The 27,042-nt window shown below is 40.7% G+C and overlaps 1 protein-coding gene across 1 annotated transcript; it reads right to left on the bottom strand.

Annotated features, from left to right (window-relative positions):
• Positions 1-272: 272 nt before the first annotated feature.
• On the bottom strand, positions 273-19,561 carry CXXC4 (CXXC finger protein 4). The gene is made up of 2 exons (XM_069459176.1): positions 18,509-19,561; positions 273-449 (listed from the first exon to the last, which is right to left on the bottom strand). Exons 1-2 carry the CDS (start codon positions 19,559-19,561, stop codon positions 405-407), a joined length of 1,098 nt encoding a protein of 365 aa, XP_069315277.1. The 3' UTR covers positions 273-404.
• Positions 19,562-27,042: the final 7,481 nt, after the last annotated feature.

Genomic DNA, 27,042 nt, shown 5'->3' with positions numbered 1-27,042 from the left:
AAACACATATATTTGAAAATGAAGTATAGATATGTACTTTGCAAAGATACAGGATTTTACAGCAGGGGTTTACCCAAACTTATTATTATTATTTTTTTTTTTACAGCCACTTTCAAAATAGACGACGACTTCACTAGGATAGCTAAATTACATCAAAGAAAGAATCAGTGTATGGAAAGTAAATAGACTGGCCGGAGATTCCCCAACTCCCACGTTCTTTTTATGTGTCTTTTTTCTTTTCCTCTTTTTTTTTTTTTTTTTTTTTTTTTTGAAGAAACCCCTATACATAAAATGAAAATAATTTCTGGATATTTTCTTCAGTGGTGGACTAAGCAGTTTCTTAAAACAAGACATTAGTTTGCCCTTCGTTTCCAAATGCCTTGACAATAAGATAGACTACTGCTTTAAAAGAACCATCGGAACGCTTCGGCGCTGGGAACAGGTGTTCTCTATAAGAAAAGAGCAAGAAAACAAGTTAAGCTTTCTTTCCATGCCAATATAAAACTAGATGTTTCTCCTTTACACTTCAGCAATAGTTTTAGTTAGCCATATACCACATAATGACGTATCTGTTTCAACGTTTAATAAAAAAAAATGAAATGTTCAATCTTAAAACGTGACAAAAAATGAGAAGAATGAATTTAATGGCGATTTACTGAATATAATGATTAAGACATATTGGTTTAAAATATAGAGGAAGTAACAGCCTGAAATATTCATAGATACCAATCAGAGTACAGGGAAGGTTTAAGCTCTTCACCACTAGTAGGAAAACCATGCACACAGATTGACAATCACATCGTGGGAAAGGAGAGAATTCGTTTCTGCTGGTTAGCTTTCTATAGTAGCCATTTTTCATGATAGGCCTTCATTTATCAGCTTTTGTATTCTGGAAGAAATAATCAGCTAGGCACACAGTCTTCAGTGGAGACCTGCAAGCGTTGTGTGCAGTTAAAATGACTACAGTTGACGTACTCTGCCTCCAGCCACACTAAAGAAATGCAGCCCAAAAATTAAACTAAAATTTAGACCACTGTTTTTACGTACAAAATCACAATATACACATACAGATGCAATCTAATGTGAAGCTGATGCTCTGAATTCAGTGAAGCAATAATTTCTTTACTCTGGAGATTTTTTTTTTCTTATGACAAGATAACAACAAATAGCACATCAATATTACCTCCATCATTTATCAATTACTACATGCTAAACACATTTCTATATATAATCTCATGAGAACTATACTGACAAAACATCACTATTTTGAAGTGAATGAGTTTTTATTATATTTTCAACAAGTTAATGTATGTATAAAGTGAACTGATGCTAATCAATGATACTCGGTGGAGAATAACTGCCCTTTTGTACCATAAAAATGCTATAAATCGTTTTCGAAAGGAGTAACAAGCTAGCATTGAAAGTATAAACAATCCTTTTAACAAAAAGCTCATGTTTACTATGAAGTTTTTTTGTTTGTTTGTTAGGCAAATGGTAGTTAGGCTTGAATTTTCCTCTGTATATTGACAGTCCAATAACTCATCATGCCATGTTCTCCTATAAAATACCTCATCCTGTACTATTGCATGTTTTCTAACGGTATACACAAATAATCACATTAATACACAGTGAAGGTATATAAAAAACAACAAGCTAAGAATAAATTTTCCTATGGAGGCCAATGAAAGAGTTGATTTTATTACTTAGACCCGTCCAGCAGGTCTGAATAGATTATAGATTATAATTAATAGATTATGAATAAGGATAAATAAGTATATACATTGGCGTGTTAAATGCACATGGCCAATATTTTGAGTAGATATACAAAAATACATGAACACACACATACACACACATATATAGACCTTGTAAATACATCTTAAAAGAATGTTAATAGCACTTGAATTTCATATCTCAGAAAACACATTAAAAATTCTACTACAAACATTCTAATTGAGATGAGCTTTTATTTGCTTTCTCATACATGAGTTATTTGGTTGACATTGTCCTATTGTAATAGCGTTGTCTAAGAAAATAAGTGTATTCATTGATTAAGATGTCAATTAGAAATTCAAATGACTAAAATAGCCATTTTGGAAAGCAAACAGACTTTTCACTATCTGCACTAAAAAGAATTTTTTAAAAAACTGTCCTCAACCGATACAATAAATTTCAAAATAACTGTATTAAGAACATATCATTGATATGCTATAATTTACCTAATCTAAGTTTTATATATATGTATATCAAAAAATGTAACTTGTGAATTGTTTTCTAAAAGCACAAACAAAATGTTCCACTATTCTCATAAAAACAGCACTGATCTTATTAATATTTTACCCCGTGTCCCTGATGGTTTAATCCGTTTTCTCCTCTCCAGCTCACCATGCATAACTGAACGAATTCCCATCATTTGATTCGGTTAGTGAGGAAAACCCCTTTACTACTTTCTAAAATTAACTTCTGAGTGGTAAATGTAATAATTATATATCTCAATTGCATTTATCTAATCATTATTAAAGGAACTACAGGAAGTAATACGAAACATGACATACTCATTCTAATATTCATGCTTTGCACACACACACACACACACACACACACGCAGTAAATGAAAGCTTAAAAGTTTATACCAGATGCTAACTTGCTTGCTGAGGCCAACTAAGAATAAATTTTATATAAGTATGCACACTTATATAAATGTAGTCATTTTTAACGAGATAACTTAGATCCAAGCATATCCACGCAATTATAGATCTATCGTTACAGATTCACATATGAAAAATAAACATGTGCATATATATTCATATATATTCACATTTATGTGTATATGTATGACACAGAGATGCCAGCTTACTCTCAGATGCCAACTGGAAACGAGATTATAAATATATACTTATGTAATCTTGTATCTTGATAAACATATATGTTTACGAAGATAAACAGCAAAAATATGTGGAGTACATTTTTTAAATGAGATGAAGTCCTTATGTCTTAGATAGACTTTTACATCGCTTTTCCAACTTTCTGCTATTCACGGGCCCCTTTCAGCTCCTTGATTTTATTTGCAATATTTAGAAAAAGCAAGCTTATAAAATTCCAGCTAGGGTCAAAGGTCACTGTGGTGAGGAAAAAAATGAATCACTTCTCAATGCAGGTGAGCACTAAAAATCAATTAAACAAGGCAAACACGAGAAAAGCCAAGCGCAGATCTTTCTACACTAACACGATCTGTCACCGAATAGCAGTGCTATCACAGCACTGTTTGTGGTATCACTAAGCATTGTAACATTACTATGCATATATTGAGACCAGCATGTATCCCAGATACGAGAATATGGACGATTTATTGCAGGGGAAGTGAGAAGGTGAACAGGGAAGCAACTTCGAAAATTATTTCTTCCTTATGTTAAGATCTTTGAGGTCAAGAAGCCTAAAAATGAGTAGGTGGGAAAATCACATAAAATAAAATACGTGAAAACCACGGATTCATTAATTACAACAAATAATCAAGGCATCTACTGAAATTTGTAGTAAGGTTCTCTAACTAACAGTTCTGTTTCAGGGTGAAAAAGTAACAGAACTCGTTAGTGTCTCGTAGTGTACACAGAACAGATGTGTGTCCAATCTTCCAGTCTTCACCGGAGACGGACTTCAGGCTTGGACTGAGTTCTTTCCAGCCAAGCTGTGCGAAGGAACATTGTTTTGATAGGTAAACTATTAGGTTAAATTATAGGTTTCTGATTACGTCTGTCCTAATTTGGGAACACATCTTTTCTAATTGTCCACTAATGAGGTCATCTTGATGAGAGGACTTCAATTTTCAACGGTGCAGAAGCTGGGCACACCAACCAGGCGGATGAGATACCCCGGCCAACTACCTTCGGGTTATGTAAAGTCAAAACCCCGGCTGGGGAATCAGATTCTTGATGAGATTACAGTGACTTTTTGGATCTTGGTGATGCTTTGCCGGGGATCTTTATCCTGAGTGACAGGAAGCCAGATTCCCCTGGAAGAGAAGGGGGCGGGGAGGTAAAGGGCAGAAGGGAGTTGGGCATCGTCTGACAAGCAGTAGCCTTGCTCCTAGGAACCCTCTGGAAGACCCCAGAACCCCAGTTCTCTTTCTGGTCCTGCTGTGAAGCATTGTGCTCCAGAGAATTCACATCTACAGAAAGCCAGATAGGAAACAACCTTCAAGCTCACAGTCTTCTGTTTTTCCCCCTAAGTAACTTTTAAAAACAAAGGAGTTTCCTTGAATAAAGGCGTGATATTATATAATCCAAGCCCAAGTACATTTTACATTGACCTTTTAAAAAGAATCAATGCAAAAATTATTAATGTCTTTGGCAGGGTGTGTATTTCAGTTTGATGTTCATGTAATCAGCAATGAAGAAATCATTAAACAACCTAAAATAATTAAGAATCCCCAAAAGCTGCCACCTTAAGAATTTGAGTAGGTTTCTCTTTTTCGCTACCAGAGAAGCAGTTATATATATGGAAGGTAGTATCTTCAGGTAGAGGACGAAGCTACCTATTCTTGTTAGAAATATGTCAAGTGTAATAAAAATTCAGCTCCTAAAAGCTGACAATGGGACATCTGTAACTCCAAACATATGAGGAGATGCAGATTGGCCACTCAGATCTAGATACAGTATGTAAAATGTAGCAGTATTCTCAACACTACACATAAAACTAATCTCTCTTCATAAAGCTAGACTTGAAGTTTCAGGGAGAAAATTAATAACTCTTGATGCTGAAATTTACTCAGAATGCATATGATTTTAAATTGAGATAATGATTACGACATTAGAAATTTCTCTAACTAAAGTTAAATACATCTTTCCAGTATTTATTCATATATTTCCTCATCCAAAAATTTCAGTGACTTACCCTAAGCCTTCAGAATTCTTGTTGTGAGACAAGATGGCTCTAACATAATGATTTCCAAGTGGAAATTAGTATTTCGGGGTGCAAATAATTTCCTGTTTTTCCCTTTATTATTAATTAAAGTAACGTAAGTCATCAAATCATTTTCTGATTGTCATATAATGATGTGAGTTATCATTTTTTTGAATCAAAATTAAAGCAATTTCAAGCTGTAGTTGGCCAATACAACCACTTGTAAAATCTGAAATACTGTTTTTACTGTGAGGAATCCCACTGTGAGCTTCTCTGGAAACCCTTCCTGTATCTGAATCCACCTTTACACACTAGAATTCGAAGACCTTCATGAATCACTGAAGTTTTGCAATACAAAGTATGTGGCTAGATAAGACAAAAGATAACAATAGGCCCCATTGTTTGCCTTTAGCTATTCAGTCAGATGTTTTTTTCCAGCTTCATATGACACTTTCAAACTTCAGGATTTTTGTGGATGAACAAAAGCAAAAAAGATTCCTGAGGGTTAAAAAAAACTACCTTTTTCCTGATGTGATTCACAAAGCATGCTACAACATCAAGATAAACATGTTCCTGATTTTCTTATTGACAAAATTTCAAGACTGACTTGGAGAAATGGGAAACTGTATTATTATACATTATTGTGAATGTGAACACAAATTAATACAGATTAATACAAACCTTTCAATAATTAATAATTATGGTATAAAATTATATCTAGCAAAGGTGAGCACCTCTCCAAAAGGTGTTTTTCTCAAGATTCTTTGTAAGTGTGAATCCAAAAAGTTTTTAGCAGAATGATTTTTCTATATTCTATTTATAAATAATGTATTTACAAAATCATAGTAATAGAATTATCAGAAAGCACAGGTTAGTAAATACGACAGAACTATTATTTTATGACAAATGATAATCACACAGTCCAAGAATTTATCATTATTACAACCCAAAGCAACTTTATATTAATTAATAATACCTCAATTTAAAAATATTTGGATTAGTATCAGTATACACTCTTTCCACTTTTTAAATTACACCTCACTTACTTTCTTCTTCTGCCCCGTTATATATCATACATGTGATATATAGAAATTAATTTTTCTCATAATGCAGATTCACTTGTCATATAACTATATAAGTCTTTGGTAGCATCACATCTTATTTTCAACATAGATGTAAGCTAAAAAAAAAAAAAAAAACATCTATCGCTATTACCACTAACTGGAACGCTAGATCCCTACCCTAGGGAAGACAGCAGCAAATAAGTAACTAGATCGTTTTTAGGACCCCATTTTTTGGCGGTCTTCACTAGGATTATAAGGAACATTCCACTTTTTTGGTTTCCAAATTGACACGTGTGGCCAGGATTTGCCTGATCAATGGTGGAGGACCAGAGGTGGCCTTTTCGTCAATATGGATTCTCTGTTAGCTGCTGCTCCGGGGCCTTCTTCTGCCTTGGGAGAAAGGCTTCTTCCCTCCTACACCCACCATCACCACCGCCCTCATCACCGCCACTGTGACCGCACGATTTTACACCGGGCAGTGTGACTTTAGAAGGCAAACCTAGCCCAAGTTTGTAAATGCAAAGATGAGTTGACATATTATGTGGTAAGGGCGCCAAGTCAAGTCCACACAGCGGTGGAGCCAGTCAGGAAAACAAGGGTCCCAGGGAAGGTGTGTGTAGGGGGTGGGAGTGGGTTGGTGGGAAGGAGAATGGGAGATTAACACCATTAACCACACTGGCCCTAGTGTCTCATGTAACTATTTAGGCAAGCCTCTTGATTAATGCTCTGTATGATTCTATTTTAATTCAATGCAGTAAAAAATATTTCAGACCGCATCGTTCCCACAAATAAGTCAATCTACTGTAGTACAAATGGTCGTTCACTTATTAAAATGTTCTTGGACGTATAAGAATGGACTAGAGCATGATGACACTCTGGTACGCAGAGACAGGAAAAATCCTTCAATGATCCACAAATGAAAGAGGTGTTTTTCAAAAACAATTTTATAGAGTATTTTTTGACCTTGTGTATTGAGTAGGAGTATGAAAGGAAATTAAAAATAAAATTGAGACAAGAAAAGGAAAAATTAGGTTAATAATACCCATCCTATACTATCACGAATGATTAAAATAGTTTATTTATCTATGTTCGTGTGTTTATATTTCATTTGCATATGTAAGTATATGTAAATATATATGGTTATAGGATCTGAATAACTATTATATATATGAAAACACATGTGTATGAAAATTCAATAATTCAATTGCCTCTCAAAGTCATTCTAGTAATTCCTGTTGAATACGACAATACCTCTAAGTGAGATCATTGGTAATTAGCTATTAAAAAAACAACTAGCACTCTTTTTTCCTGACCAAATTGTTGGACAATTTTGAAACTTTTGGTTAATTCTAAAGCAGTCCGTGAATTGTATTAACTTTATCACTTTTTTTACTGAAGAGAAGAAATATTCTTATAAAATATGAGGAAATGGGTGCTATTTAACCTATCAAAGCTACAATTTGGACAGCCTCTGATGTATGTTAACATAAAATACAGTGGCCACACCTAACATCCATAAGCAATTCAAATTATGGCGATTCTCTTTGATTATTGTAGATCTGAGAATCTGAAGAAATATTTTTAACATTATGTAAAAGTGAAAATACGTTTGATAGATATTTTTCTCTTAGGCTAAGTCAAACAGCACTTTGGCTGTAAGTCTCTGAACTTCACTGGTTCAGAATCTGTTAAGATACATTGTGTCTGAACTTCACTGGTTCAGAATCTGTTAAGATACATTGTGTCTGCGACTTCTCGGCCCTTTCTCTCGGATGGTGAACCTGGCCCAGGGCCGCTCACTTGGGACCCGTTAAAAAAAAAAGAAAAAAAAAAAAAAAAAGATACATCGTATCCAACCACTGGGGTAGACCCAGCCTAGAAATCACAGCATGCTTTATGTCCATGAACTACTGAGAGGAATTTAGAAAACATTAATTTCAAATATTTCAAACAATTAGATGTTACCACCAAAACTTGCTTAAACTATACTTCTTAAACTAAACTTGCTTAAAACTATACTTCTAGGACTAACATATAGATTTTGGAGACCCTCCCTTCCTCCCCCCACTGTGCAGACGTGGTTCACATGCGTGCTCTCTCTCTCTCTCTCTTTCTCTCTCTCTCTCTCTCTTCCTTAACTACACTGCCATCACACCAAATGCTCAAATTCCCAATCACTCTGACTTTGACCTTTTGGTCTTTCCCCTTTATTTTCTTTCTACATAATAAAATTGAAACGTACACAATCAACAATTATTTTAATTTAATCTTTCCCAAATTATGACTTTTTTTTTTTTAGCTGTTTAGAAATATATTTTGGTTCGTCTACCATCATGAAAAAGACACACACTAGGAAACGTTCTCCCTGACACATCGCGTGCTAGAGCAAAACCCCCGGGTATTTAGATTCTGATTTCTCCTCGGGAAGTTTTCACGGCTGCCTCTTTCTCTGTATGTATCACGTGCTCTAGCTTTGTGCTAAACATAGTCACATTCACAGAGTTACCTAACCAGCAAAGTAAATTAATAAGCCTAACTTCTTCCAGTCATATAGTTTATAAGACGTAGCGATTAATACTCTATTTATTGTCCTTCTTCTGGAGACTTTTCTGCATGTGCAATTCTGTATTTTTTCAGGAAATTCTCCTTGCAAGCACTTGGCAAGGGCACTGATATTCGGGACCGGTAGTTGATCGTGGAGGCCAGATGGCCTCTGTATCCCTGACACCATCATTAAATCTGAGCATTAGTCTTCCCATCTTGGCCTTTCTACGCTTCTAACTGCAGACTTGAGAACTGCTCTTAGAGAGAAATTTTTTTTTTTTTTTTAAGAAAAAAAGCTAGTTAGCGTCCCTGAAACTAGTTTTCCCACTATGGTGAATGAAAAGCAGCAATGCTGAGTGGTTCTACTGGGACTAAACTCAGAACTGGTGACATCGTCCCATACATTCCCGGACAGTCACTATTCCTACGCATTTTTTATCTAAAACGGACTCAAGACCTTGAGCATCACGACCCTTTCTGCCAGGGTGCTCGTTTCTATTTCCCCTAAATCTGCAGCAATCCTGCAGCCCGCCCACATTTCCTTCCTCGCTTCCTTCCTTCCTTCTTTTCTTCCTTCCTTTTGTTCTCTTCCAGTCTAGCTTTTCTCTCATTCAGATACAGCAAAGATTTGCAGTACTCAGTAAAACATGCCTCGAAATAAAGCAGGAAACTTAATACTCCACCCTAGAACCACGCGACGTAGCAAGGTAGAGAGCGAATCCGTCTCTATTCCTTATCAGGACGTGGAGAACTCAACCAAAGATGAATCGAGGGATCTTTTCAAGAGGCGTGAGATTGCTTCCAGAATTTTCTAAAATTTCCACACCGCTATTTTTAAATGTGTCCATCTTTGTGTCTGATTAAAAATAACAACAGGGAACTAGATACCTTGGATGAGGGACCTAGAGTTGGAGAATTACATGGGTATTGAAAAAAGGCAGTTAGGAATAAAAGTCTGGGTTCCTCAAGCCAGGATGTAGGTGTGTATGTGTCCGCGTGTATATGTATGTGTGCATATATGTATACGTGTAGCCAGAGGACTTATTACAAGTCTTAGGAGATAACAGTTCCTACCTAAAATTCATTAAATTGATTTAAATTTATTAAGGGTTTACTATGTGCTTAGTAACACCATGTATTCATGAATGCATGACAGGGTACAGACCTTCCTGGAAGAGTTAAGACATACTATTTATAGAAACACATCTAAATTTTACTCTTTATCTTGTCAACAATGTTCAAATGTAAGTTCTTTCCTCGCTACAGACTTGTTCAAAGTGATGCTGCTGAACTAGTGTTTTCCAGACTTGTCTGCAACCTGTCGCCATGAACACGTCTGACACAGCAGCCCGGCACATGCGTGCTCACGTGTTCATGTAAACATACACAACGGAAACAGAAGTTTAACAACGCTCACTCTTGCTACAGGTAATGACCTCGTAGTGTCTGCTTAATTCTATTATCCTCTCCTTTCTAAAAACCACGGTGGAAAGCCAACACGTGGGTTCCATGAACCACTGACGCAGGCACCTGCAGTTTGAAAAACGAACCTCACACCGTACAAAAACACATTCCTGTGAAAAGAATCACATCAGGAAAATCAAAAACCACTCCACTTCCTAATGAATTTAGCTCTCCATCCAGCAGCCTTGCAGAGAAGATCCAATATATTTCTTTTGGGATGAAAGCCACCCATGTTATCTATTTTGTTTTTCATGCACTAAAAGTAGACCACACAAAATATTTAATGTTTAATAGGAGATTCCCTAACTTCTCACTTCATATCCATCTGGGTACAACTGCTAATTTTATCTTTTTTTTTTTTTTTTCCTTATTCTTGACTCCATTAAAACCATCACTTTAACCTATAAAACAGAACAATGACAACAGAGAAGTCACTCCTACAGTACAGGTATATTCCTACCACTGATTCACCACCACTAATTCTCACCATTTCCACATAATTAAACTTAGATGGTCTTCTATTCCTTTTAAATTGTATTTAATTTCTTTTTACTGTCTAAAGTTTTGGAGGAAATATATCTTCCCCGGAATTTGCCAGATTTGCTGAAATACACAGAAATGTCCACGACTCTTCTTGGTCTATAAACATACGCCCCTTTCTCTTCTTCTTCTTGATCTCTGGCCTTTTGATAGCATCAATCACACTGCTGTAGTATGGTGGTGTTAGGGTTTTTTTTTTTTTCTTTTTTTTTCCCCCTTAAGTCTTTGAACAAAAAACAGCACTTTCAGCACATTTTTCCCCATAGTTTGACACTTTACTTTCTCAAGAATGTTTTCTAAAATATGTATTTAAATGCAGAAGAGACACAAATGGGATACCATTTTTCCACCAACTAAAAGTATTCTTTTAGTTACACTTTGGAATTATTCTACCAAATGTTTCAAAGGCATAAGTAAAAATAATAACATCAGCTATAACACAATCTGGTTTTCCTTATCTCTAATTCATCTACCACTCCACTCCACTTAAGCCTCAGCTTTGACTCTCAAACAAAAAGTATTGAGTCAAGTCATAAAGAAATTATCTTTCCTTTATCTATTTTCCATTCTCCACAAAACTTTTATAGCTGCCAAGGCAAAGCAGACATCATAGCCTATCCTGTCAAAGTTCCTTCTAACACTGCATTGTAACTTGGCTCGAATATTCCTTTTTCTTTAGTTTGTAATCTTTCTTGGTTAGTATGACAAATTTTTTAGGACCTATCACTATTCCTATTACTGCTTAATTACATTTGACCGAATACTCTCTTCTTATTAAAAACAAAAAAGAAAAACAAATCTCTGCACATTCACTTCACTTTTTATCTCAAAATGCATATCTACCTGTTTTATTTCCCACCAATGCTAATATGTATGTATTTCCAATTGTCCACATTTTTAAAAGATTTTCAATTTCCCATATTTATTAAATATTATTTCCAATTAGAATTCCTTTCTTTCTTACAAGGATTCTCTTGAGCTCACTAATTCACATTTAGAATAACTCCCTGTGTCTGTCCACAGAAAGAAAAGAGGATCCAAAGGAAGGTGGTAGCTTAGTATCATCACACACACACACACACACACACACACACACACGCACACATCTAGGTCATTTGCTCAGTTCTCCAGGACATCTGACAATGCAGGTGTAGGACCAAGGAAACTTGTTTGTCTCTCTCCAAGTAAACTCAAGCCAAGATCGTAGCCAACATGGATGAGTAAAACAAATATTTAGAAAACACATGCCACAAAATAGTCTACCTGGGCTTTAAAGTTCGAAAACTCTGGGTGTGTTGAACTATTTGCAAATATGGCTACCTTCTCCACTCTTACTGATAACTTGAAAATAGGACTGAGACACTAGATAGTATCTTTGAGTTCAAAAAGAATATTAAACTGCATGTAATATTAGTTGTCATGGAGATTATCCTTACCCTCATCTTCTTGATGAGGGAATAATCAGGAACAATCAGAGAAGTGACACTGAGGTAACTAACATTGTTCGCCTGTGAAGTCACCTGATACTAGTGGCCCTTGCCACATGTCTTACCTAAGTCTGTGGCCACGTGGCCCAAATATAATTTTTAATTAGAAAGAAACGAAAAGCCAGGAGGAGGATAGTCCATTTCCTGAATATAATTTATATCTTGTCTGACGTCCCGCCAAAGAAATACATCTTAAATATGAGTTCTCTGAAAATGTACTTCTTTGCTTTGCCACTATTAAGGATGCAATGTGAAATAGATGAGAAACAGAAAAACAGAAAAAAAAAAACCCCAAAATTCAGCAGGCTGGATCTCATACCTAGCTACGGATTCTTATGCTTTTAAAATAAATTAAGAGAAAGCCCTGAAGTTTCACAGAGGAAAAAATATTTCTCGTAATGTTTCAGAGTAGAAGCTAACAAGCCTGCTGGGATCCTTTGAGCCCCCGCAGAGCTCAGCCTTCAACGTTATTAAATGGCTGTCGCATCTGAAGTAACTCAATAAACAACGGAAAACATAGGATGCAGGATGGAGGGAGGCTTTCCGATCACCCTGCAGAACAACCCAATTTCAGGACAGGTGTTTGCATGTGATGGAATGAGGTACGGCTTGAGGATAAAAAGCACTGCGGTGCCCCTCCCCCAATGGTTTGAAACTTCCAGGGAGCATAATGCTAGATTAAAAAGCATGTTAAAAATGAAGCACAAATGAAAGAACAAAACTCCGAATGCACCAAATCCTCCACATTTACACTGATCGCAAAAAAAAAAAAAAAAAAAAAAAAAAAAACTTTCTTGAAAAGTTTTTATTAAAAATGATGCTTCCTAGAAGGTTCTACTTTCCTAGTCAAGATCGTCCGACATGCTGATGTAGAAGAGCACACTACTAGTGAAGACGGGACTGTACTATGTATTTTGGGTTCATTTTTGCTTTTTAAAAACTAATCTAGGAAGAGGGGGGAAACTGAAAGAGGAGTAGTGCTTTCTCCAATTTGTATATTTACGTGAGCCTTTAAATAAATCTTGATTTATTTAACCTATTACTTGTAACAGGTATTTCTAAGTGACAAATGCAAGAGTTTACTTTTAGTATTTTGTATGATGTGAGTAAAAATAAACTTAGGAAATCGAAGCATATCCACTTTTATGGAATTTGTTGAACAGCGGGACATTTTGCTAGTCTTTTTCAAAGTAAAATTAAAGTGAATTGTTTTCTGGTAAAAGTGAACTTTATATTCAGACGATCTGATCCGCTAAGGTTAAGCCATAAATACTAAGAGCACCAACAAATTTAGAAGACTTTTAAAAAACACACTATCAACCTATTCCTGGGAAATACTCAAATAATTTCATGTTTAACTGTGTTTCCAGAAAGAATAGTCCAAGAATGTCTTCAGGGTTACCCCAACATAGATCTTCAGTCTGGAACTTGACAAACCATCGTTCCAACCACAGCAAATATGGATTGAATGCCTATTTTGGCACACCTTTAAATTTTTAGTTTTCTAGGCTATTTTATTAAATTATTATATATTTATCAATCTATAAGTCTGACTAAGCAAAACATAACTATTCATCCAGAATAACAGATGGCTAAGACTAACCAAATGTGCGGCAATACTTCAGTAATCAATTAATTCATTAAAAACTTTAAAATTCAATAGTTGAATAGCCAACGTTTTCCATTCTTAAAATATCCAGATACTTTTATCTGACTAAATTGAAGTCTAATGTTTATTGGTATTTAATTTGTTCTTAGTTGCTTTCCGAATGCTTGTATTTTGTTTGATGATGGTTGAATTTCAAACATTCTTATAGTATAATTTGTGAATAAATTTTAATTGCTTTATTTTACTATTCCTAATTGCCATCTAAAAGATTACTTAGAACTTACATGATGTTTGGATGGGTGAGGGTATTGTTTTCATTTTGGAATTATTAAAAATGTATGCTTCTTTTAAAAATATTTTTTAAGTAACAGATAAAATTCTATGTATTTATTGTGTATAACATTATTTAATGTTTTAACTCCCTTGTATCAAACCTAGTGATAGAAAATGAATCTCACTGGACTGGTATTACATTTGATGCCTTGGCCACCAATCTGTTTTGTGGCTTTAGTCTAAACTTTTCTGAGCTTTTTTCTTATCATTTATAAAATTCAAAATCTTTCCCCTACCTTCTTTCTATGTTACATTCTAATGCTAACATGCTGTCATATTTTTTTTTTTTATTTTATTGAAAAAAAAAAAAACTCCTCTTTCCTCTTTATAGTCAATTATATATTTGCATTTTTGGATTAAAACAAAAATGTATATTTTTCTACTGGCATGTTTTTAATCCTTGAAACTAAAAATGGAAAACCCATTTTTAAATTATGACATAAAAATGACAAACTGGTGGATATTTCCATTGAAGACATGAAACGTTTATATTTTATCCATCGATTTTTTTTTTTTTTTTTAAGGCCACCAAATTTCAAAAACTTATCGCATGTTCAATGATTGACTTGTTTCACTCCTTAGCTCTACGGGCTCTGTTTGGGTGACACACCTGGTTTACAAATGCTGTCCTCAGGAGGCAGGTGCCATCTTCCTGAGCAAACTGCAGACTGTACTTTGTCCAGAATTTGACAATTGCTATTTACATGGTTGGGCTCTTAGCATTTAACAGCACAGATAATATGTCCCTCCTCCTCTGAAACGCTTCTGAAGCAAGTCACCACATTCGCCACGGTAGCTGGGTATCTTCCACCAAATCCCTCAGAAGCTCATCCTAACTCCTGGGAAAATTATCGTTGGCCTGTATGATCAGCAGACAAATATTTAAGGGACAGAAAAGAAAAGAGAGAAATGGAATGGTTCTTTTCCCTCCTCTTCCAGTTTCTCGATGTCTTCACTGTAACCTACCCTCTGCAGTCTCTCCTCCAGCTCACCAAAGCCCTGGGTGGTGGCGCGTGTGACTTGTGGCACAGAGAGCCCAGAGTGGGGGCAGGGGAACTCCTGAGGCACCGCTGACTAATGTGATCCCATAAATCAGCTAATGGGAGAGAAACCAGATCTGTGTGGCCTCTAATGCTGTCCCACAGAGATCAATCATGTCACCTGAACAATGTTCAGGGACTAAGAGGCTGGGGTTGCCCACGGGACAACTGGATCCCTTGAGCCATATCAGAGTGGGAAATTTTAAAAAGTTACATTTTAGCATCAGAAATGTAAGAGCTGTGAATAAAAAAAAAAAAAACTGAAAGATTACTTTTGCAAGACACAAAGTGTTATTATGTAGCTTACTATCACAAGGATCTCCTAAATAATCCCACATTTCTTAAAATATCTAGGCATTTAACATTGATCATTTAGAATACAAGTTTTTAAAATAGGTTTTGTCACACAAGGGGCACGCCACAGCAGTGACGACTGCTTTGAACAATTAGTGGCTATTTTTAATAGAGTCATAAACTAAATGAACAGTGCCACATGCAAACATACAGTGCAAAATATAGAAAAATGAAATGCTTTATGTGCATTATCACATGGATTATTGTCAAGGGGTGATTTTATAAACATTTTTCTAGCATGGAGATGCTTTTAAAGTCAGACGAAGCATCAGAATGTATTATAGAAACAACTAAAGCAGTTCTAAAAGGAATGCTAGAGGGGAGGGCTTTAACAAACTGTGGGCAAGAATCCCAACCCATCCGTGTGAGTCTGTCCTAATTTCAGTTCACTCACCCTGAAAAAAAAATCTGATTATGCCTCCAGCCTTTGGGATGAGAACAAGTCAAAGGGAAGAAGGACGCAGGAGGTGTGAAGTGATAAATAAGAATATATGCTATGATCGTGATCCAGATGTTCACTGATGCGCGTCATGTAAAGCCAACAAATATTAGCTACAAAGTTTACACCTGAAATGCACAGGGAATGGCCACAATGAGTCACCAAATCGCTACCCTCAGCCACAAGTCCAAGCAATCTCTAGAACAGTTCCTCGGATGATGATGGACCAAATTAGGAGGGACGCCAGTTCAGCAGGGGGACTTTTCATCTCCGTCCAATCCCTGTCCCAGCCTTGGTCAGCCATGACAGCACTGTCACTCTGACATGCTCCTGGCTGGCTTCCTACAACCATACTGTGCGGTTACTCGTAGGTTTGGGGCTGTCACGCTGCCATTGCCTTTTTTAATGACCTAGATAGAACCTTAGTCAATTTTAAGAACTTTTTTTTTTTTTTTCTTTCTTTCAGGCCAACAGTGTTCCATTAATCATCTTAGCCTTGCTTTGCAATCCATGCTCTGATAAGGAAGGGGTCTGCAGTTAGGAAAAGATCTTGAGGGCTCTACAAAGGGGGCCATTTTCTTCTCCTTTTCACACCTCATCTTCTGAAGATCAACAGAACTTTGTGCATGAGAATTTTAAAAAAAAAGAAGAAAAGGTGATTTTATGGGATTTTGGGATCAAAATGACTGAAGAATTTGAACATCACAACAAACTTGAGGGAAAACTACCAAAAGAAAAAAAAAAAAAAGGAAATTCATGAAATGTGTTTAGACTGAAACATTGGCATAGAAACTTGTGCAGAAATCCTAGAGATGCTCCTATCAAGTTCCTCCAGCGCGGTTATTTACTACATAAATAAGAATTGTTCAGTGGTCCTATCCACCACATACCTAAGTTGGTAGACACGTAGTGCCATGAGTCTAACTCAACACCAGGTCTAATGCCAGAACCACAACTACAATTCTAGATACTACATTCCAATAGGAAAAATAATAGCATGTAGTCCTTATCAATTGGGTATTAGTAGGAAATTTCAATATGAGCTGAATTTTAATTTCCAGTGGTCCTTAAGACCCAGAGAAGTTACAAGAAATTAATCTAGAAGATAGAATTCAAAAGCTAATGAATGCCACCTAAGAATCTACATGGATTTGCATTATAGTTGCTATTATCTTTACTTAAAGAGAGTTGCCGAAGGAAATGTAATAAAGCGTCCTGGAGTAAAGTTAAAGTTTCAACAGAGAGATGATTTCTCTTATTAAGAGAAATAAACGCAATATTTTGAAGGGGCTGATCATAATCAATGATATCAACATAATTCTGGAATCCCAAAGTGTTATCTGCTTTGATTTATACAAATAAGTTTTTTTTAAGAGAGTATATTTTCTTTGTGTTTAAACCTATGACAAAGATCTTTAACCCTCCTCTTCATCCTTTTCAAGACCACTCTTCAGTTCTCCATAGTGAAAACTCCTCTAACCAGTGCTCACAATTTTTGCAAGGATGTACAAGGACCCTTCTGACCACTTATGAGAGCTGCTCTCACCCTACCACCCAGCCCATGGAATGTTCCCAAATGCCAAATCCACCGGCTACAGTTTCGTGTATATATGAACATTTAACATCTACTCTGTGAATCTTATCAAGGGACTAACTATGATTATTCGTCTATATGCCACCAAAACCATTTACCTGTGATTTTTCACCTTTTCCCCTGCATGTTGTGATCAGGACACCGTATGAAATTTCCATCCAACACATCAGTCTTTGAATTTAACATCATTAAAAGCCTAATTTAACAATTACTTCAGCGACGGATCACCTGTACAATGTCTGTTTTAAGGACATTTAGGTACAAGAAACTATTATTGACCATATTCGGTATCAACCAAAACTTCACGTGGTGTCTAGAACAATTTCCCAGCCACAAAATGGTTACTGTGTCAAATGCAGAGCTCAAGGGAAAGACTTTCTGTTTTTTGATAACTGACTTTCAGAAACCGTTCATTCATGAAACTACCTAAGATAACCTTCGACCAAAATCACCATCACCTGTCCTGAAATGAACTAACTGTATCCCTTTATCCTAAGTCACATCGCCTTAAAAACTGCAGGTGGAGATCAGCTTTCTGTACTAGTGCCACTTTCTCAAAAAATACCAGATCTGTAAGAAAATACGGCAGGAAATGGAAACATTCTGTCACGGTGAGAAGCTATTCTAGGAGGGGCTGGCAAATCCTCTTTTCAATCCAGGTATTGCAGCTGAAGCGATTACTGGTGTGTTATTATTGGTATTATTTTCATGAGAACATAGGCTCGTGTGGGGCCACCAGCGAGTCTGTCTTAGCCAATAGGTGTATCTAGGGTGTGATGGCGTCCAGTCCTCTGGGCTGGTTCTCGGTAAGGAGGAGGGGGCCTGTCAAGCCACCAAAGGGGACTACTGAGCGCACTGGGCGTGCAACTGCTGATTCTTCAGACCAATTGCACTATTCCCCCCCCCCAAGACAGAAGGGGGGTGCCCTCCCGGCAGGGGGGCGGCGCCCCGTGCTGTGCAGGGGGGCGGTGGGGGCCGTGCCCTGCGCACCCCCCGCCGGGCCCGCTCAGAAGCCGAGCGCAGCCTCGGGGCAGGGGGGGCGCGGCGGCTGCGTCTCGAAGCCGGACAGGAGTCCCCGGAGGGGGCAGGGGGCGAGCAGGGCAGGGGGCAGGCCCGGAAACAAGAAACCATCTCCTCTGACCTCTAGCGGAGTGCCGGGCTTTTTCTTTAGCTCTTCGCATTTCCTAAACTTGCAGATCTGGTGTCCGGTTTTGCGGTTCCTGCAGCTGCTGCACACGCCGCAGTTGATGAGCCGCTTGCAGGGCACGCACACCCCGCACCGTTTCCGCTTCTTCTTGGCCGGGTTGGCGCCGCCGGCCCCCCCGGCCGAGGACGAGGAGGAGGAGGAGGAGTGCGTCTGCGGGCAGTCCGCCAGGTTGGCGATCTGGAACGCGCTGTCCGAGACGGCCGCCGAGGCCGCGGCGGGGGAGTGCAGCGCCGTCATGACGATGACCCCCGGGGGTAGCGAGATGCCCCCCAGCGCCGGGATGGCGGAGAAGGTCCCCACGCGCTCGGGCAGGTTCATGAGCTCCGCCTCGGCCGCGCCGCACTTGAGCTTGTTCATGCACTCGCCCGCCAGCGGCCGGCAGTGCTCGGGGGCCAGGCCCGGCAGGAAGTTGCCGTTCGCCATCTGCAGCGCGGGCTCCGGCGCGCAGCCCGCCTTGCCCAGGCGCGCCGCGTCGCCGCGGGGGTGCGCGCCCGTCCTGCCGCCGCCGCCCGCGGGCAGCCCCGCCGGGGACGAGGCGACGGCGGCGGCGGCGGCGGCGGCCGCGGAGGAGGAGGAGGAGGAGGAGGAGGAGGAAGAGGAGGAGGGTTTCCTGCCGCCCCCGCCGCCGCCGCCGCCGCCGCCGCCGCCGCCGCCCCCGCCCCCGCCGCTGCCCCAGAGCATGGCGGTGGCGGCGGCGGCCGTGGCCGCGTTGTCGCAGTTCCAGGGGGACATGCCGATGCGCGCGGCGGCCGCGGCGGCGGCGGCGCTGCCCGGGAAGATCGGCGTGGTGATGCGCGCGATCTTGGCCGCCTGCGGGAAGGCGCCGCCGTTGGTCTTGTAGAAGGAGGAGGCGAAGGAGCGGTAGCGCTCCACCTCCGAGTTGTAATCCACCAGGCTGTTGAGCGCGCCCTCGGGCAGGTGGCTCTCCTTGGGCAGGCCCGGCGCCTCGGGGCTCGGCCCCGGCTCCACGCAGACGTTGGTGTTCATGGTGCAGGGCGGGAAGAAGGGGTGCAGGGTGGAATCGGGGACCGCCGGGTCCGACCCCTGGGTGGGAGAGGGGGGCGGGCGGGGGGGAGGGAAGGGAGTGATGGTGGAGCTGGGGGGGGGCGAGGCGGGAGGGAGAGGTGGGTGGGTTGGGGGTGGGGTGGGGGTGGGAGAGCGAGACGAGGGCTGCTTTATTCCTCTCCGGGGCGCATTTCCACGGACGGCGACTTCCCAGGCGGCGTCTTCCTTGGCATTATCCTCCAACTGTTACAACTAAAATAAAGAAAGTCATTCCAACGCGCTGCACGAGGCAAAAGAGGAAAAAAAAAAATAAATAAACAGCCTCCGTCACTCCCCCACCGCAGACACCGAGAGCTCTCACATTCCTCCGGCAGGTCGTTTGCATGACAATCCCCGAGACACGACCCCCCCCCCGCTCCCCTCCCCCCAACGTCCCCAACCCCCGCTCCCTCCCGCTCCCTCCCTCCCCTCTGCAAACCGCAGCTCCTCCCCCCTATTCTTATAACCCTCCTGAGAAAACGCGTTAATAGCCAGGGTACCCGGGGAAGGAGGGAAGGCGCGGTGAGAGACGCCGGAGGCAAAGGGCAATCGCAGCCCTAAACACATGCAAATCGCGGGTGGGGGGCGACGCTACCCAGCAGCGGAGGGCATTTAAACGTTAGGCAGCGTGCGAACCAGCGCTGCCCGGGCATGCAAATGCTGGGAGGTAGAACGCAGCAAGGGCCCTATGAGGAAAACGAACAGGAAATTAGCAAATGAAGTGCTGAGAAAGTCTACAATACATCCGAGCGTAAACTGTAAGCAAACACAATACAACTGAGAGCTGAGAAACTGCCCACATACAATCTGAACTAAAGAGGCGGGGGGGGGGGGGGGGGGAAGCTCTACCAGCTGCCACAGTGTCCTTCTGTGTCTGCGGTCATTAGTTTGAATCCCAGCACAGCTGGCTCGGTTAGGGTCTTAATTCAATGGACCAAGGACAGGTCTCAATTGTACAAGCCATTTGGTGGAGGGGCTTGGTTGGGGGGGGGGGTGGGAAATAAGAGGATGGTGTTCTACTTGTTCAAAAGAAAGGAAGAAAATGATGGACTAGATGAGATTAAAACAAAAAATATATATATACAAGCAATGTCACAGGTTTTAAACCAAGTTCCTGCAGCCTCTGTGAGAATATTCCCAAGTCATCCCTAATGAAGATTGCTGTCTCTTCCCCAGACAAGAGGAAAGCATGGGGCTTTTTAAAAAAACGATTTCTCACCATCACTGGTTTTTACATTGAGTGAAAAGGGGGAAATCTCTTAAGGCATTGTTCATCTGAAGAAATGAGCCATTAAAAATGATTTTCTTCTTTCGCCCTTTTTAGGAGGAAAGTTTAATGTTAACTGGGTATTTGCATTCATCTATTTGCTTCCAGGCCATTATTATGCTTTAGGAAGAGGTATTTTAGTCGTTTATTACAGAGGGACAAGGTACATCCCAGCCTTTTAAGAAGTAAAGCAAAGACCTAAAGTGTATATTCACCTAAAAAACCAGTTTCTTTGTTTCCAGATTTTTTTTGGCCAGAATATCTTTTTGTGACATCTTTGCAAGTCTACAGATTGGTCTAGAATGTGGAGTTCAGGGAATTCTTCCTGGGGGCCCAGTCGTCTCAGTCTCAAATATTCAGAGTTCAAAATGGTTATCAATTATAGTAATTAGGCTTATAATTAGATTAATGAACCATTTGTGCCCAAACTCCAAGTGCAAAAACTTCAAGACCTACTGATGAGGTACCCTAAAAAAAAGAGAGGTTTATGTAAACAAATCCCTATTAGGCAAAGTAAATCAAGATAAGGAACCTCACCCCAGGCTGGATTAGAAGCTCGCAGGCGGCTTTCAATCACAGCACTCAGGAGCCACCTCCGTGGTTTCGCATTAGCGCAGGCTGCTCCCTCTGAGGTCTGCTGGCTATACAAAGGGTGCCCCCAAAATGCTCCTGGCTAAATATTCTTGCTGCCAGGAAGGGGGAAGGGGAAGACACAGCAAGGATATGCTTCTAGCCTCAGTTTCTGAGCATCACATTGTAACTGCAAGACCATAATAACTGCTACTCAGTAAAAACTAGTTATGCCAACCATGCAGAGGATATCACCACACTGAGTAGAGGGGAAAAATTTCAACATTTTAGTCTTTGACCTTGTTCCCAATAAAGAAATCATTCAATTGTCCCTTTTTCGGAGTCTCAGAGTGGTGTTTCCAAACAGCAGCTTTCCCTTGCTTTTCTGATTGCCATCCCCTCCCCCCCTGGCTGCCTCAAGGTTTAATGCCCCCAGAAACTGAAGAAAATGATCATGCCCAGTATCCAGGTCATTATTGTTTAATCAATGCATCTCTGGGGCATGAAAAAAAGGTACCTAACCCACAGCTATTGTTTGGATTTTATGTAAAAACAAAATAAAACACATACAAATAACTAGAGTCCTCTGGCAAAGCCACATTAGAGATCCACGCTTCATGATGCTGTTTTGCCTGTGCACAATGTGGCCGCGCAGCCTAACACTGTCTGTCTGGTCTACCGGAGACAGAGAGATCAAAGGTCGTATTTAGCATTCGGGAGGAGGGGCGGGTGCAGATTAATTAATAAATTAATACAGCGACGCTTTTTTATTGCTGGAGTCCAGCATTAACAGCTACTTTCACAATCCCAACGGACAGCAAACATTTAAGAGAGAGAGAAGAGGAGGAAAAAAAAAAAAAAAGGCCAGAGAAAGAGAAAGAACAATCACTTACCAGTCTCTTTTTATTTGGGGAAGCCTTAGAATTTGCAGACGCTGCCAGTCTGCCTTTAATTAGTTGCTCATCACCCCCTAACACAAAGAAACACAAATCCAGATGTGTCCTGGCAGCTCCCAATTACAACTTTAATACTTGTCCACAAACTGTTGGGGAGGGAGGGGGGGTGCATAAATAAATATGCGGATCCAAAAAAATAAAAAAAATAAAAAAAAGAAAGAAAATACCTGTAAATGGCTTTTTTTTTTTTTTTTCTCCCCTCCCTGGTTGCAGAGAGGAGGAGGAGGAGACGGTGGAGCGGAGGGGGCGGAAGGAGGAGGAGGTGGGGGCGCGGAGCCGGCGCGCGTGTGTGCGGGCGCGGGGCCGGCGGCGGTGGTCTCCGCTGTCCCTGCGCTGCTGCCCGGCCGGCTGCGGTCGCCGAGTGCGCGGGCGGAGGGGGGAGGAGGGAGGAGGGAGGAGGGAGGAGGGAGCCGGCGCCGCCCCCCCCACCCCGCGCCCGGCTCTGTTTGCGCGGCGGGGGAGGGGCGCGCGGGGCGGCGCGGGAGGAGGGGGGCCGGGGGCGGGGCGGGGGCGGCTGGCGCCGAGGTGAGGGGACGCGGGGACGCGGGGACGCGGGCACCTCCCGCCGATGGGCTGCGGAGCGCGCGGGGCCGCCGCCGCCTGCAGAGCCGGAGCTCGCCGGGCTCCCCGCGCGCAGGCCGGGCCGGTCCCTGCGCTCGCGGCGGCGGCGGCGACGAGGCCGCGCGGGGGGGACGCGGCGAGGGGACGCGGCGAGGGGCGTCTCCCGCTGTCGCCCCCGGCTCCGGGCCGCGTGGGGCGCGCGTGGCCGTGAACTTGGCTGCGCGTTCGGGTCCCAGAAGGGGCGCGTTTGCGGGACGCGCTCAGCGCACCCCGCCTGCCCCGGCGCGTGGGGTTTTAGAGCATGTTCCCGGTGCGCCCAGGAGGACTGTTTTTATTACTATTATTATTATTATCATCATCATCAGGATCCTTTAGATTCTTTAAGGGGAAGCGGATCGGTGCTCTAAGTTGTTCAGACCCTTGAAATAGTGTGATGCCAGAATGTAAAAAATTGGGGATGGGCTGCTGGACCACATCGTCACCTCGGTCTCTGTCCCCTCTGTCCTCTCCTCGCCTCTCCTCCCGCCTCCCTCTTTGACTTTTCCATCCGGTGGTTGCAAAGATGAAATCACATTTTTTAACTCGCTGCCCTGTTTTTAATGCCAAACTTTACTTAAGCGAAAGCTGCTTTTATATCTAACTCTGTGTTGTCCCAGAATGTGATTAACATTTCACTTCTTGTCGCTTGGGGAAAAAAAATAGTTTGTTAATGTAAACATAAGTCATTTTTACCCCAGGTCAAAACTCATTCACAAATGTAGCCGTGAGATATTTCTGAATACATGTTTCCTACTCTTGAACTAACTCGAGTAGAAATCGTTATAAAATAAGATATGGAATTATGAATATCTTACCTAATAAGATAGGGAATTACGAATAACTTAAAATAATTTTCTCGAAGGGAAAAAAAATCAGTGGCTAATGATGTTACAGAGTAGGAAAGAAAAAATTCAGAGTGTTTAAATTGGTGTTATAAAGCAGAATAAAAGTTTTGAATTAAAACTATATTCTAGGGTAATGCAATAGTGTAGTTTCAGAGAAAGAAGAAAAGTATCCTAACAACTTTTTAGGAACAAAATGCTGGAAAGACATTTGAATTTTCAAAAGATTGACGTTGACCATACCAAGATTCTACCAACTGTAGAGCATGGATTGTTGATAAGATGTCAAGAACTGTGGTGTGCATAAATGAAGGTGCTGTTTTAAAAGTGGGCAATTATTGCAATAAGGAGACAGATGTGTTTTGTGACTCACTGATTAATATACATGTTTTGTCATTTTTTAAAACATAGACTACATTTGGTTATAACTGGTTTTGGCATTTATAGACCAAAATAATGGGATGGTTATTAGTTACTTCAGTTAATAAGATATTTTTATGCTTGTCTTAATGTCTTAGTAAAAGGAAGGGAGGCAATGGGTTTTTTTTCTGAGCTGAGCATCATAGGAAATTTATCAGGAAAATGTAGTCACTTTTAATGACTGAAAACATTCTAGAAAGATGATAGATTCTTAAACATCTTTTCAAAATATTTAAAATATCAGTCCAATGTTAGAAGTTTTGAAGTTTATAAATAAGCAATGTTTTTAATTAAATAAAGGCACCATGCTTTCTCATGCCAAATTTTCTTTTCTGGAAATTTTCCTTTTTGGAAATTCCTTTTCTCATGTTTTCCATTTTGGGACTCTTCAAGCTCCATTTCAAAATGAAATCTTAAACAAATGAGAGAAAACATGCTCTAAATTCCAAAGAACTTTACTTTCTGGCTGGTAAAGGAAAACTACAGAACGCTTAGTCTTAATGATTAATAAGAGCTACTATTAATCACCCATGCGTCCGGCACTGTACTAAGTCATTTGCAGATATTTTCTTTTGTCCTTGCGATAACCCTGTGTGGTAGTTATTTTTTTCTATTTTATAAAAAAAGGAATTGAAGCCCAGAGAAATTAGGTAAACTGGATTAGGTCATAAAGTTAGCATGTAACAAGTGTGAAATCTGTACCCAATCCTGTCTACCTCCAAAGCCTTATGCTTATAATCTCTACCCTAGTCTCACTACCAATAATTATTAACCTTCTCGGGATACTAGAACCTTAGATTTAATTCAGATTGTAGGCCCTTCATTAATATGACATTAATTGAACATATAGAACAAATCATACCCCATGGCTCTGATATAGCATCTATGGCCTTTCCATTAGGGGACAATCCTTAGCCAAATGTGATGAGGGAAAAACCTCTTTTCTGCCCTACCTCACAGCCTTTAATTTTTTATACAAGTGTAGACACTTGCAAGCCTACCATGTCTCACGCTAGTCTGTGTCCTAGGTTGTCTGTTTCAGGATGTTGTGTGAGGGTTTTGATACCAATTGCTGAGAACACTCAGTTCTCTGTTAACTCTCTTAAGGGTCCACAGTTCCATGAGGCACTAAAACATAAAGTTGGTTTCCTCTGCAAAACATCCACTCTACAGCTTCCAGTCATCTGGAATTGGTTTGTGCCTTTACTCTGCTTTCTGTGTTGTGTTATCTGAAGTCAGAAACAGTACAGAGGTTTCACTGATATCCTGATGGGGAAATTAAAAAAAAAAAAAAAAAAAAAATCCAACTTAAGTCTCACCTGAAAAAGTATCCCCTCCTCTGCATAAATTTTGTGTTGTGCTATGAAATACCTTTAAAGTACTGCTGCTTTCCATCACGATCGTGATCGACATCATCATTATCCCAGAATCTCTAAAAAGGCTGCATATCCTGTTGTAACAAAGAGACTCCAAAATTTATCGATGCAAAACCCACAGCAGCTTATTTCTTGCTCATGTAACAGTCCAGGGTGGGGATTTCGAGGCCGCTGTCCCGCATGAGCTACCCATGCATCTGGTTTCCTTCTCTTGTGGGGCTTTGCCACCCCCAGAGATTGTTCATGACTACGTCACGCTGCCACCCCCAGAGATTGTTCATCGACTACGTCACGCGGACGGTAGGGCGCGAAGGAGGCGTGGTGGCTTCTTAAAGACCTTGGTCTTGAAGTGGCTTTGGAGGTAGACGGATTGGGGTACAAATTTCACACTTGTTACGTGCTACCTTTATGGCCTGATCCAGGTTGCCTAATACCTAACTCCCTCATGGGGTTATTGCAAGGACAAAATCAAATATCTGCAAATTACTTAGGACCGCACTGCAGCTCACATGACAATGGCAAGACACTAGAGACACCCCACACCTAGCTGCAAAGATTGCTGGACAGCCGCTTCCTAGATGCAACTCTACTGCTCTGGAGTGGAGAAACGGTTTTGGTAGACAACTGGCCATCTTCCAAACAGAGTAAACGCCAGGAGAATAACCCGCTTGAAGAGATTAAATAGAGCACAAAGCCCTGACTCTCACCTTGAGAATCTTCTTCCCCCACTGGGGGTCGTTTGGTTTTTTTGCTGTTTTGTTTACCACCCTTGGAGATGACCACTAAAAGCTAAAAATAGTTGTAATGACTCTGCGGAAAGTTTGGCAACTACGAACAAATTATGCTTTCTTAAAGACCTGTAGGGTAGCCACGCCAAGGTTAGACTATGCCAACAAGAATTTACCAAAGAATAAAGAGAGCAGAAGTCCTAGAATCAGAGGAAATGCCATGAATCTGAAATAAACTGACTTGAAGATAAATGTTGGGCACTGCCAGCTTTGTCTGCTGGTGTTTTCAAAACCCAGAGGTTGGTAACTTTTAACCAACCCCCTCCACCGCCACCGATGTTGGGGTCCCTAATTAGTCACAAGAAAGTATCCAACATGCGGGTCAGGAAAAAGGTGTGTGAAGCTCACCTTAGAGCTGAGAACCCACATCCCAGTTCATGCTCATGGTCTCTGAGGACTACTCTTTTCATAGCAATTCACGTGTATATACTAAATAACTACACCTTCCGTAGAAGGAATATACCAATACAACAAGATGGGAAAACATTTCTTTGACTCTTCTTTGATTATGACCAAATTCTACCTGGGATTTTTATGTACTTTATTTCCTGACCGGAATTTGAGTCTTAACGTCAGGGATTGTGTCTTGCTCAGCTTTGGTCCCC

The sequence above is a fragment of the Eulemur rufifrons genome, chromosome 26, assembly GCF_041146395.1.
Source record: "Eulemur rufifrons isolate Redbay chromosome 26, OSU_ERuf_1, whole genome shotgun sequence".
NCBI lineage: Eukaryota > Metazoa > Chordata > Mammalia > Primates > Lemuridae > Eulemur > Eulemur rufifrons.
This window is presented reverse-complemented; position numbering and strand designations above follow the sequence as displayed.